Raw genomic sequence first — 14,151 nt, forward strand, 5'->3', positions numbered from 1 at the left:
ATGCTGCAGGGGGTTAGGGGTGGGCGCCGTGTGTAGGCCATGGTAAGTGGTTATAAAAAAAATGTGGGGAGACCCATATGGATATTGGTCGCGAAAGCATACGTGTTAAACTTTTTGTAAATTGAATTCAAAGTGGTGAATGTGGTGTCTCTAGTAATGACATAAAACACACAAATAATAATCGGTTCTTACACAATTCAATGCGTGTACCAGGAGACCAAGAATCGATTTTAATAGACGAATTGACGCACCGTTACACACCTAATGCGTACACGTTCTAATGCACGTGGTATTTTGCACATGGTACATGAGAATAACTTTTTTTGTACAATAACGAATTTTTTAAGGATTTTGATGTGGACTTTATCCAAAAACTAAGACCATACTGAGAAATAGTATTTGGCATGTGTGGCTAGTATCAAAGGATTCGGATTACCTGTGCATTTTTCACAAGTCATAAAAACACATGTGAAGTATGGACGGATGGACTAACACGTACATCATTAACACTGCCGTAACGTGTAAAAAATATATGGCAGGCTGCCATTACTCAGTGTTAACGATGAAGGTGATAGGGTCAGTTATGAATGTTTTCTAGAGCATGTTGCAATCTTTCTCCAAATTATATTCCAATTGTGCAGTCAAGTCGTGAGAATGTTCCATTTCAAAACAGAAGTCTTTCAACACCCTGTGTTACGGATTGGACCCGAAATGTTACTTTTTTTCTCATGGAATCATGGTTATGAGATGAATGAGCTAATGCTAATTAATTTACCAGGATAGCCGCAACATTCAATTAGCAGTGACATCCGACGGACAAGGACCTGCTGAAAACATGGAAAAGTGCACACAAGAGCCAACCACCAGAAATTGTAACTGTGACAATTAAGGTACACGTGGATATGACATTAATTCATGCCACAAATCCTATCCTAACTCATGTGCCAGGGGAACCTAGATTGGCCAATAACTATGATGTCCAGTAATCTTAAAATAAATAAACAGACCCATGTGGTTGACCTAGCTTAATACAATTCATTTCAATTTCATGTTTTTCATCCTTCACAAGTTTATGCTTGTCAGTAAGTAAGCTGAAATAAAAGAAACGGTAATAACATGCATGACTATAACAGCCGTGAAAATAAAAGCCACATGAATTTCCAAAAAAATTCAACTTTCTTGTATTCTTGCAAATGATTTTGGTGCTTATTAAAGCATTATTTTTATATAAGCCATCCAAACAGCACGCAAGTACTGTGATAAGACACTAAAGGAGATATTCTCAGCGAAAAGTCAACCTTAACATAGGGAACAACCAAATTGCTTCTCAGTTATTTTGAAAAACCTACTGGACATTTCACAGATATTTTCACCGTTAAATCACAAAACTTTCTAGGCATTGTATTTTAAACCCAACGATCAAACCGAAATAACTTTCCAACCTAAGCTGCACGTACGCACTACACAATTAAAAGGAGGCTTTTAGCTCAACGTGTTTATTGGCGATTTCAAAGCAATAGAAATAAGCCCATATGTTGTTCCTTGTTAATGTTTCTTGTATCAATGTGTGACTGCACATCTTTTTATGAGCATTATTTAAAATAAATCCAGGAAGTAAGACTTAAATATCGTTTTACTTTTTACACTAGGATCACTTTTTTTCATGAACGTTACATTAATGTACAATAATAAAAACGAAGAAAAATTGTGTCTTATGCCATGAACGAGAAGGCTCGCCAAATTACCATGCCTGCACTCATGCACGCGCCCTCATGCACGCGCACAGATGCAGGCATATGCACAGAGCCCATGTTTTGCACAAGGCCCAACAGTTTACATCCCGTGATGACAGGTGGCACAACCGAACAGGTTCACGAGTGGTGCGACAGCTAAAGTCACGTGCTCCGGATGGACCAGTTCTCTTTTGCGTCGCTGTTGTCTGTGCAAGCAGGGGCCAGACGCTCGTGCAGCCATGCAAACGCCCGAGGAGGCACACACGCACGCGCACATGGGTACACTCGGTCGCCGACAACAGCCCTGGGCTCTCAGATGAGTTTTCGGGTTGTAACCCAATCATCGTGACATCCAAACATCACGCTGAACAATACCGTGGATCAACCCGAATACACATCGAAAAGCTGTACACAGCACAACTGCGAACATCTACGCAGCAGTAGCAGCCTTTAGTCCCCACCCAGCCTCTGGCCACCCCCCCATCGGTGACGGCCAAATGCTCCCCAGCCTCCCTGCGGGGGGGCATCCTGGTCGTCTGGTGGTCTCCTGCTGGGCGGAGGAACGCCAAAGCCGGCAATGCCGCCACGGCGACTCGGCAAGAGCCGGTACCTGAATGTACACATCGACATACGTGCACACGGCCAAGTGTATTAAAGAAACGTTAAGGTATGCCAGAGATTTCAATTTGCCATTAGCTAACCCTGCTCAGAAGCTAAGCATGGTTGAGCATAAAATAGTGCTTGGATTGGTGTTCATCATGACGGACATGCCTTATAGGCCGTTCGGCTATACAGTGTTCAGCAATGGGCAGTGTAGACAATCTATTGTTGTCCTACACTTCTGTGCTCCTATATCTATGCTCCCATCTTCACCATCCGACATTGACCGGTGTAGTGAAATAAATGCAACCCATCGAAGTAGAACTAATGACTGTCAGACTATAGCTCAGATGTACTGTTTGTTGCAGGACATTTGGCATCTTGGGGCTCTGCTCAGAAACTGATAACAAAATATATAACAGTGAACAGATTTCAAGTCACAAACAATGTGAATCATTTCGATTTAAAGCTTTCGTGACTGCAGGGATTAATATTTTTGTTTCTTTCGGTAAAGTCACGTAGAAGGGAAATAATAAAATAATAAAAATAAAACATAATAAAATTATTCTCACGACGTTTCGGCCACAACGCAAGCAGCGTCTGAATGAAACACCACTACGCCCCAAGCGTGGTGGTGTTTCCCTGACAGACCTGGTCTTCACCTGAGGACGGCTGCTTGCGTTGTGGCCGATACGTCGTGAGAATTATTTTATTATGTTTTATTTTTATTATTTCCCTTCTACGTGACTTTACCGAAAGAACCAAGAAAATGTGAAACAGGTTGTGCAAAGCCACTTACAGTATGGATGGGGTGGAGATGAGCGCTCGCCCACCAAAGTCCTGGGGGTACTTGAACATGAGGAAGAAGTAGAGGTGGCCCACGAAGATCCCGATTAGCTCATTCATCACCCTAGGGGACAGGAGGGCGGCACAAACAGTGGGGAAGGCTGCATCACCGCAGATATATCTGGAAGCAACCGGCACCCACCCTACTTTATTAAACAACATCCATAATCTATAACCTTCTTTCTTGGCTTTCGAATGTACACTTCGGGCTTGAATTTTTACATAAACTGCGGTTAAACCATTAATTAACTAATTTATTAATCTTGTTGGCAGCTACCAGCATGCGATCTTTAAAGTACAGACGAATGAATTAGGCTACCGACATTGATTTTTACAACGGAGTCTGTGGTCCGTGATCTGCTTTGGCTCTGCGAGCAGCTGCGAGACGTAGAGGCTTGCATTTGTTTTTTCCACCAAGACCGAAAGTACTCACGATCCACGCAGGATGAAGTTGAAGCCCATGATGACCCAGGGAAGGTAGCAGGCCTGAAAAGTTAGGAAACAAAACGGGGCGACAACAACAGTAAGTCCTCGCTTCACGCGCTTTCACACAACGCATTTTCTCGCTAGAACACTGTTTTTCTATTCAGAAACACTATTCGTGGAACAAGGAACGCACCCGTTCAACCGCAGTTTCTGAGCGGTCGATGACAAGCTGCTTTCCGAACTGCACGGCCGAGCGATGTGGAATTTCTGGGTAAGTGACATTTTTTCATTCGTAGTTTTTATTTTCATAAGAGTAATAATTGTGACATATCTCTATACACCCTCTCCCCCCCTCTTCCTCCCACACATCGCTTGTTTAAAAAGTAATTACCCCCACCTTTTAAATTATTTATTATTGGGAAATCATTTTCACTTCACACGGAACTTTTCTAGAAGACATCTACCGCGTTAAATGAGGAATTCCTGTAGATTTTAAATAAAAACGTGAACATAAAGCATCCATATCTGTACCTGTGCGCATACCCCACCCCCCCACCCCCAAACTAATTTCCCTTGCCTTCAACAAGGTGCGAAAAATGCAGTTTGGACACAGACAGAATGCCTTCTGTGATGTTGCTTACTTTAAAGGTGGTGCCAAACCAAAAGGTGACGATCTGGTCACGATTCAGTTGGGCCCATACGTAGAGCACCGAGATGATGAGCGGGATCATCAGCAGCTGGACACCCAGAGAGCAGCAGCACACAAAGTCAGCCCCAAAAATTCCCACCATTACAGTATTTGTCAAAAGCTATAAACCATAAACCTGAGATGTGAAGGACAGGTTTGTGGGCACACCTGCTGTCTTGATCCTGTTAAATTTTGTGCAGTGGAAGTTTGTGAATCCTTGAAATATACCATTGCTTAGTCCAAAGTCTTTCCCTTTTACCCCTTTGTTATTTTGTTTCCTTGCCTTAGGCTCTTACCCTCTCTGCCCGATGTTCCCTTTCACCTCTCTGCCCCTCCTTGCCACCGTTCTGTGGTCTAGGGTAGTGATGCCGTGACTTTCTTAATGCTCACTGGGACCATGCTTTGTTGGCGCCTGGATTTATTTACGAACCACCGTGGCCGTGCTATGACGATGCGCGGGGACTTTTTGAAATCTGCAAGACGAAATGGGATGGGTGGAATGACTGGGTTGACTGTGGCTGGTGGTGGGACAGTTTACTTTGCGATGTAGACTGGGACCGACTTCTTGATCTCCATTGTGTACTGGACTTTTCCTGGGGATTCTTTGGTGTTTTTGGCTGCACGTGGTTCTAGCGCTTCTGTGAATAGTGCACGAGGTTGTTGTTGTTCCCTTTGAAGTCTCCATTGCTCTTTGGTCAAATCTCATTTCTCACCATCATCCTGTTGATAACTGTTTTACTTGATATGCATTATCAGAAGTGCTTTATGATGAAGTTCCATTTAAGCACCAATTGCAAATCATTTTCCCAAGCTGTTAACCCCCACGTGAGAATATTCACTGCAAGCCGAATAAACACTTTCAAAGTGTCGTGAGTCAGGAACCTTAATCAAGATGTAATTTTTACCCAATTTCAAATTAAACTCTACGAAATGAGAACACAGCAGGGATGCGTCATGTTAATTACCGCTTGTGGTTTGAAACAAACCTAAATTAACGTATTGTAAACTCATGCAGAGTGAATTCAAAATGAAATGAAGAGGATATCTGCTTTTCCTGAAAACAAGTAAACTGAGGAATAAATATTCCCTAGGGGTAAACTATCACATTTTGTTGAATTCGATTCTTGTCTTTTAACTATATGAAACACTTCCATTTAAAGCTTTCTTGACTGCAGGGATTCATATCCAATACAATTTTATTGTTTTATTCTTATTATCTTATTATTTCCCTTGTACGTGACTTTACCGAAAGAACCAAGAATATATGAAACACATTTATTGAGCACAAATACTTACTGGCATGTCGACGATAAGCCCAACAATCTGGCAACATAGTCAAGGTGTGATTAACAAACAGAGTGCTTCCTGAAATTTAACAATTACTATGACATTATTTTATTTATCCAAGAAAGCCATATCTCCTTAATATTCTTTTTGAGGGTCCTGCTACATTAAGATGTTTGACCTAATCCATTTATGAGAATAATGCATGTGGGAGTAAACCAGCGTACTTATAAAACAAATTCAATCATACAAGCAGTTACCACTCAAAGCGCCACACAAAGGGATTCAAGAATCCATCGCTTTGCCATCACAGCTCGTCAAGAACACCTGGCATTCCCAGACAGTCTCTCATCCAAGTATGGACTACGCTCAACTCATTGTATCTTCTGAAAGTTGATGAGCTGAGCAATTCAGCGAAATTTTCCCATAGGCAACATGAAATGTTCACGAACCAAAAAAGTGCCAAGTCCTTTGTGGAGTCACCCGTACTAAGCTACCAAACAGAAACCTATTAATTGGTAAAAATTCACCCAAAAATCATGATTCAAATAGATGAGCACGCAACAAAGGATACAGTGATACAGATCCAGTTGAAGAGAACCAGAAACAGGTAGTCTGCTGGCCGTCCATCAAAAACACCTGTGGGAAAAAAAAACACATTTTCTAAACATAAAATATACAAGATCACTCCAGTAAAGGTTACCGTCACAATGATTTTTTCACTCAAAGCTACGCTCAAATGTACCTCTTAAAACATGAATTCATCCACGCTCCACTATCAGGCACAGAGCTCATAAATTGTTCAGCAACATGCGCACCGTGTCCTGTACGATTTGTGCATTACTTATTTAGTTTAACCTTTTTCTGAATAGTTTATCTGGATGGTGATATCGGCATCATAGAATGAGACAAAGTATTAATTTAAATCTCTCGCAGTGTGGCAACCCTTCATTTAAAAAAATCATCAACACAAGTGGATATCCCAGCGACCTCGAGATCCCTTCGTGTTAACTCTGGTCCACAAAGAAGTGGGCACTGCTTTTTCACCAGCCCTGCTACAGAGAGCAATGTTTGACGTTTCAGAGTCAAACGACTGTTTATCATTCTCTGCGCTAGAATATAGCAAATTTATGTTGATGGCTTTAGTGAAGTCCTTGGTGACCAACCTAAGACATCACCTCATTACATTTGAGAACCAGTTTAAAGTAAGATAGCTGCCTGAATTTGAACCCAGGATCTCATAGGTGCAGGCTCAGTGCTCTGATCCTCTGAGACACCCTGTCATGTCTAAATCAAGTAGCTTTACAAGAGACACATATGTGAATCAGTTTAAATCAATTACATAAAGTTTCATCTATCATGGCTTAGTTCAGTTATCATGTTAACAACTTCATATGTAACTATTAATTAATTTACTTACAGTCCCTTCTTTCAATCCATAAGTGTGCTCCCCAGAATTGTAATATTTTAGGAAAAACATGATCAGCATTCAATGTTGACAAGCGTATCTGCAGAATTTTCTACCCAGCTTTACCTTTGTATAATGCATTTTCCAGCCAGGCATATTTTGTACCGCGTTCTGTAACATTATTCGTGAGCCAGTTGCCCTTAAACGAAGATCCTCACCAGTCTCGAGGCGTGTGGAATAGGAGTACAGGAAGTAGAGGTGAATGAGAAAGTGGAATCCCGTCTGCGGTGTCAGTGGGAAGAAGAGTGTTGCTGTGATGGGCCTCCAGATCTGAAACACAAGAGCGGCACACACGCAAGTCTCCTTTACAGCTGAGCCTCGGTAAACAAATTCAACTCAATCAGTATTTGCCATTTAATTGCTCAAACCCTTCCACTGTGACTTCAAGTGATAACCTGAGCACCAGAGGTCGCAACCGGGTACCCGATACCCGTACCCTACCCGATACCCGGCTACCCGTACCCGGCCGGGTACGGGTACCCGTTTGCGACCCTGGTGCGGCTGGGTACGGGTAGGCCGTGAGTCACTGGTGAGTAACCGTTTGTCACTCATTTCCCAACGTCTTGTCTCTTCTCACAATTCAAGTTCCTAAAATCAACCCACCCGCGCCTGCAACATGGCTTCATCCCAGAGGTCGCAATCGGATACCCGTACCCTACCCGATAGCCGGCCGGGTACGGGTAGCCGGGTATCGGGTAGGGTACGGGTACCCGTTTTCGACCCTGGTGCGGCCGGGTACGGGTAAGGAATCAAAACCCGTTTGCGACCTCTGCTGAGCACCAGGAGCAGGAGGAAAACATGTAGAACAAGATTAATGTGGCTCAGAGTGGAGATGACAAGCAATAGGGTACAAGTCCAGGAGTGACACAGCCAGGTTCGTATTATCCAATAGGCACAGCAGGCACTATGCCTCGGGCCTACAAAAACTGAAGGGCTTACAAAAACAAAATTTGACGTGTTTTTTGTATGTATGATAAAAAATGTAAAAAATATATCTTCTTTAATAAATATATTCATGGCCGCAAGTTGCAATCTCTTTGCTGTGGTAACAAGTCGTTGGACTTGTTGCGAGCCATATTACACCTAAAATAACTGTCAAACTAATCCTTAAGCTTAAACGAACGTAAAGTAATATGGAGCTCGCCATGCAGTCATCCTGTCAGATCATCTGCTATAATCACATTAAAATAGAAGACATTTTCACTTAAAATATTTTTAGGCTTAACCTGTTTTTAAAAATTATTTCAAATTAAATCTGCTTATCTGCAGCACACAGCGCACTCCCATCGAATTAAGGCTCATACTAAATAATGCACATATCAGTAGCGACATCTGTCCAGCAGCTGGACAAAGTACCGCGTGAAACAAGTGGAGTGACCGCGGCGGTACTAGTGACATGGGGCAGCAGTATCAACTGCAGAGAGTTGTCACTGGAGGCCTACGAAACAGAAGTGCCTAGGGCCTACAAGAGGATTAATCCGGCCCTGGACACAGCGGGTGCATGAAATACAAGGTGCATGGAATGGCAAAAGTGGATCCCGATAAGAGAGAATCGGCTGACAAAACAGGCTGAAGGGAACACTGCGCCTCTGGCTGGGGAGAAAAGCATGTTCAGGCTTTGCAGAAGCAAGTGCTCAGGCTGTAGATAACAGTATTCTACAGACACAAGGGGACTCGTTTAAAAGTAGAGATAATGGCATCCTCTGGTTGTAGAGAACAAAGTACTCAAACTACAGAGAACAGCATGGCCAGGATTGGGAGAAAACAGACTGCTCTGGTTCAGCACCATCATCCTCAGACTATAGCACGTACAGACTCTAGTTAATGCTCCACATATATATTCAGCCCTATATCAAACCACTGCTTGATGAAGAAGGCCTCTCTCCATGCTGTGTTGGTCACGGAGGCTGTTTGACCAGACTTAATAACCACACTGGCCAATTTTAAGTTGATGCAGTAGAAGGGCAGCTCAAGACCGGTTCAGATGTTAGCCATAGCCAGGAATCAATATAAAGTTGCAGGATTCACAGCGCAGTGTGCTAACAACTGTACCACTGCTCCATCCCTGCAGGCAATGGTAGACTCTAGGCAATTCCTGGACAGTTTGCCCCTGTTCGACCCCTATAGGCAACGGCAAGATGTATGCAACAATATGATCAGCCTGCATGGAACAGCATCGTCAAGACTACAGGAACAGCACACTCAGTTTGTCGGCTAAATAATTATCAGATTGTCAGCTGCTTAGACTAAAAAAGGGAAAAATGTAGGTTATAGGAAACGGTTTCACCCCATATTCTTGTACAGGGAAATTTAGTTTTCGTGTTCATACGGCATACAGCCGTTTCAATACGGGGGGAAAAAATGTGTTTTATCTATTTGTTTGTATTTCTCACTTGTGATGGGACTTTATAGGATGCACGTTGAGATTTATAAGGGCACGGGATGACCAGTAAGGTGTGAATTGGTCTGTAATAAGCTTGGGCACAGGTATGAGGTTAAGTGCAGCAACACAGAAACAAATCCAATCTGTAAATAAAATAATAACCCATGCTCAGTGCCGTATATAGGAAACACTGTCCTCCTTGCTTAGAAGGCCTTCAATGATGGCACTCCATCGTATATATTCGTGACTCTCACTCCTACGTTCCAGAAAGAGTCCTCCGGTCGTCTTCCGGTCCCGACCTGCTGCGGTGCGTGCCGAGATCAAAACTTCCGTTCGATGGGTGACCGGGGCCCTTTTTCGCCAGTCTCTCGGCTTATTCAAATCCCACCTCAGTTGTCGAAGGCCTCTCTCTTCACCTCCTTAATATTTATGATCTACGGGGTTTTAGTAAGTGAGGTGTTTTATTACAAGCCAGTGCGATTTTATTAGTGTTTTTACGGTGTTTTTCCTAAATACATTTAATTGTTTTTAGATGTATACAGCACCTTGCGACCTCCAGGGTCAAAAGGTTATTTTAGAAGTGTAAATTATGATCATTATGTCCAGGATGTAGATACCACGGCGCTCAAGACTGTTAACAATAAACTGTTCAGCGAACAGGGTTCGCCAAGCAATAGTTGTGGCAACACACGTTGCCCTCTGGTGACGGGAAACAGCTTCCTTAGGCTGTAAGGAACAGAGAAAAATCACGTTAGGGGCTCAAAACAACCGTGATGACGACGTAACGCCAGCACATTGTACACGCACATTATATGGGCATCAGGGATGCTGCTCCCGTTGTAGTGAACACCTCGCTTCTGGGTTTTTGTAGTTAGTAGGACGCTCAGGATGCGCTTAGACTGTAAATTATATCGCATGCAGATTGTGTAAATGGGGCCAAAGCAAACCTGTCAACTCATGCGGTTCACCCCGTATTCTTGTACAGGGAAATTGAGTTTTCACGTCCACGCGGCGTATAGCCGTTTCAATACGGGCAAAACAATGTTTTTGTATATTTGATGGTATCTCCCTTGTGATGGGACTTTGTAGAATGAACTTTGAGATGTCTATGGTCACTTGGTTACCAATAAGGTCTGAATTGGTCTGTAATAAGGCAAGGCACCGATAAGGGGTTGACAGGTATGGCAAAGTGCTCCAATTATTATGCAAGAGCATCCTCATTCTGGGCAACAGCGTGCTTCTACTGTACTTTCCGCTGTACTTAAGGCTGTAGGGAATAACACAGCAAGATTTCACACCTGATGATTGCTTGTGTTGCAGTCGAAACGTCGTCAGAATTTTATTGTTTTATATGTTTATTTTATTATAATTTTATTTCCCTTCTACGTGACTTTACCGAAAGAACCAAGAATACTGTGCAACTTGTCTATCGCTAAGTCTGTTCTATAAGCAAGTCTGTTCTACAGTCTTGTGACACTATAACCCACTCCAGCTGTAGGGTCCCCAGTGTGCTAATGGCTGTAGATGGCAATGCTTAGGCTTTAACTAAACTGCCTGAACACGACAGCACATGACGTTGCAGACGTCATCTTGATGCCACACTCAAGACTTATAAACAACAGGCACCATTTCTGTCACTCCACTGTTGGATGAGTGCGATCTTGCCACGCAAGTGCTGGTCATAAGGTGGTGGGGGGGGGCTATTCGCCCACACTTTCACCATACTTCACCACACCGTCCAGCGAGCGGCGTTTGAGGGATCTAAACGCAACAAGCACTGTCAGCACCCATTGATTCAACATCTAGTATATCATTACAATAACCCCCCCCCTCCGCCTTAAATCGTTGCACCTGATGAGTTAAACGATGATGTCACCCTGCTGCTGCTCTATTTAAGACCGGGAGCCAGAGCAGAGCCTCACCATTCTGGCGAATTGCCCGATGAGGCTGGATGCAATTACCAGCGAAACGTCGTACTACTAAAAAAATTGTAAATGTTGTGGTTTCACACTTCAACACACCGGGTGGGCTAAAGCAGTGAACTATTTATCTCTTGTCAACGTGACACTTTTTTTGCTGAGCGGCCGTGTCGAGTGGTGGGAGGGTTACGACACATTTATAAATAACGCGATCTAACCCTAGTTTTTTCAATTGAACATCAGGACAGGGTGTCTGTCATTCGAGATCCGAGTTTGGCGGGTTGAGGGTTAGGCGAGGTTCACCTGGAAGCGGCTGAACAGGCGCGTCGCGTCCAGCACCAGGTTGGCCGGGTCGAGCAGCCCGAACCTGCCCAGCAGTGGAAAGAGCACGGAGCCCGCGAACCAGTAGCGCGTCACCACGGGGATGCCGCGGAACCACTCCGCGATGTCCGTCGTCTCGGCCATGGCGAAGTGCGCGTCACCAAATTAAGAACTCGTATAATTGTTTGCGCTTCAATTAATGTCACTTAACGCTGACGAACGCGAACAGCCATCAAGCCTACCCCCACGCTGTCGTCTGCTCAATGACTGAGCGCACATCCGGTTAACGTCACGTCACTTCCGCTTTCTCTCGCCCCGCCCCCACCCACACTCGTCGCCCTTCACAACACATCCGGAACCGGATTTCCCGGTCTGTGATTGGATAAGGCGCGGGGCACGTGACGCGCGGGGGCGGCGGCGGAGACTTTTCCCGCCAATGGCGCGAGCGCGCGTGGGTGGTGGCGGGGGGCGGGGAGGCGGGGGGCGGGGCTGGGCGCGCTCGGGTGACGTGGCGCGAGCTCCGTTCACTTCCGGGGGATCTTGGTGCGCCTGCTCCGGAATCGATTCCATTTAAAACAACTCGCATTCGATTCCATCCAACTGTTATCGCTTTAGTATCGATTCAACGGCTATTCTCACTACACAGTGTCGATTCCGCATCGGACGCGAGAATGGTTTCCATCTACCCGATGTGACTTCAGATTCGATTTCGATTCATTCGAACTGTGTGAGAATCGAGTCGAAATAACTCCGGGATGACTTAGGGGCCGTCCATAAATGACGTCACGCGATTTTCAGACCCCCCTCAAATATGACGTCACAAAGCTCTGCCCCCCCCCCCAAATAAAACATGCTTCAAATCGCTTTAAACTATTGTCTGAAACGCTCACACACTTTTTATTAATCTTATTACACATATTCGATAACGCAATAAAGTATCATTTTTTTTAGCTATTACCTCACACCACCTTTGTGATAGAGACTTGTCCAAATTGCGGTATCGATTAATTTAGCAACATAAAAATTAATGTGTTCCCTGGTTACACATTCCCTGAATCATTGTTAAAAAATTTGAAGTGAAAAAAAAATGCAAGCAACTATGTCATTACTTTATACAGTACATGGTTGTATTATCTTTAATATGTATTACCTTTTTATCTCCGTTGGCTTAAACAAAATCAGAATTAACTGATTGGCCTACACCAGAGAGGGCCTAGTCTCACCAGTGTGGGACCAGAAACAACGCCAAAACAACTCTTGAATTCGCAGATATAAAAACAAACCACAATGTTGTATGTGACGTTCTCAAACACTAGGTGTCAGTGTGGATCAAGTCCTTGTGATGAGAGCCCTCGACTCGTTTCACTGTATTTTGTGCAAGTCTCCCTTGCGAATGAGGCTGTTATGATAAGTCGCTTGGTTGTTAATTATGGGATTATTGACGAATTCATGAGAATAATATTTAACATTTGCAGCAACACCAGCATAAAATAAAAGCTATTGTTCACACGAAGTGGGCTGTGGTGTAATGTTGATGGGGTAATGTGCATAATTTTGCACATAACCCTGTGGACACAAGATACATGACAACAAAAATCTGGTTTGACAAGTTCTGGCCAGCGGTGTATACAGTATGTTCTATGGTATTTGAGTTCTCCAAATGCCCTCTCAACACAGGGTGTAATGTCCAACACTTTATACACCGTACAACCGTGAGAATCTGATACCATTATAACTTGCTGAGCCACACCAAACTGGACATCTGTTATCAAGAAGCTGCAAAGCGAATCAAGATTCCTCGTTACATTAAAGGTTACCTTTCTAACAACAATAAAGTATCATACTCTCGCATGCCTTTCAACCCATACGGTTCACCCCGTATTTATGTAACAGGGAAATTTAGTTTTCAGGTCCATACGTTTCAATACCAGCAAACAAAAAATGTGTTTTTGTCTTTGTGTTTCTCCATTGTCATGGGACTTTGTAGGATGAACGTTGAGATTTTTAAGGGACACGAGGTGACCAATAAGGTCTGATTTGGTCTGTAATAAGGTAGGGGCACTGACATGGGGTTGACAGGTATGTCCTCGAACAGTTCATTTGTCAAATCCACTGCTGGATGAGGGCCTCCTGCACATCGTGTAGGTCGTTTGAGCCATACTTCACCACGCTGGTCATTGCACGTTGCTGAAAGCGGAAAGCGAATACGAGTGAACATAGAAGTACTGGACAATGGAGCCTATACCACCTTTTATGCATGCCAGTAGGCCATTCATTAATTCGAGCACTGATCTAGACTCAATCCACATTAGCATTCCGGGATGATTTCATCATGAAGGTCAACACCATTATAATAGTTAAACGAAGATGGTTTTAGCATTGAAAAATTCGCTGACAGATAATTGGCGGCTATAAAAGGGTGGTCCAGGTGACCTGTGACCCTCCATTTAATGATCAAAAACATGTTTCAAGTACGCTTTATT

The 14,151-nt window shown here is 43.7% G+C and overlaps 1 protein-coding gene across 1 annotated transcript; it reads right to left on the minus strand.

The window, feature by feature from the left end:
* Nucleotides 1-215: 215 nt before the first annotated feature.
* DERL1 (derlin 1) lies at nucleotides 216-11,938 on the minus strand. Its single transcript, XM_061565764.1, has 8 exons — nucleotides 11,651-11,938; nucleotides 7,204-7,315; nucleotides 6,152-6,216; nucleotides 5,590-5,616; nucleotides 4,247-4,342; nucleotides 3,613-3,665; nucleotides 3,133-3,243; nucleotides 216-2,343 (listed from the first exon to the last, which is right to left on the minus strand). Exons 1-8 carry the CDS (start codon nucleotides 11,810-11,812, stop codon nucleotides 2,184-2,186), a joined length of 786 nt encoding a protein of 261 aa, XP_061421748.1. The 5' UTR covers nucleotides 11,813-11,938; the 3' UTR covers nucleotides 216-2,183.
* Nucleotides 11,939-14,151: the final 2,213 nt, after the last annotated feature.

Source organism: Lethenteron reissneri, chromosome 35 (genome assembly GCF_015708825.2).
Source record: "Lethenteron reissneri isolate LAM-NWPU_2019-01 chromosome 35, ASM1570882v1, whole genome shotgun sequence".
NCBI classification, from domain to species: Eukaryota; Metazoa; Chordata; class Hyperoartia; order Petromyzontiformes; family Petromyzontidae; genus Lethenteron; species Lethenteron reissneri.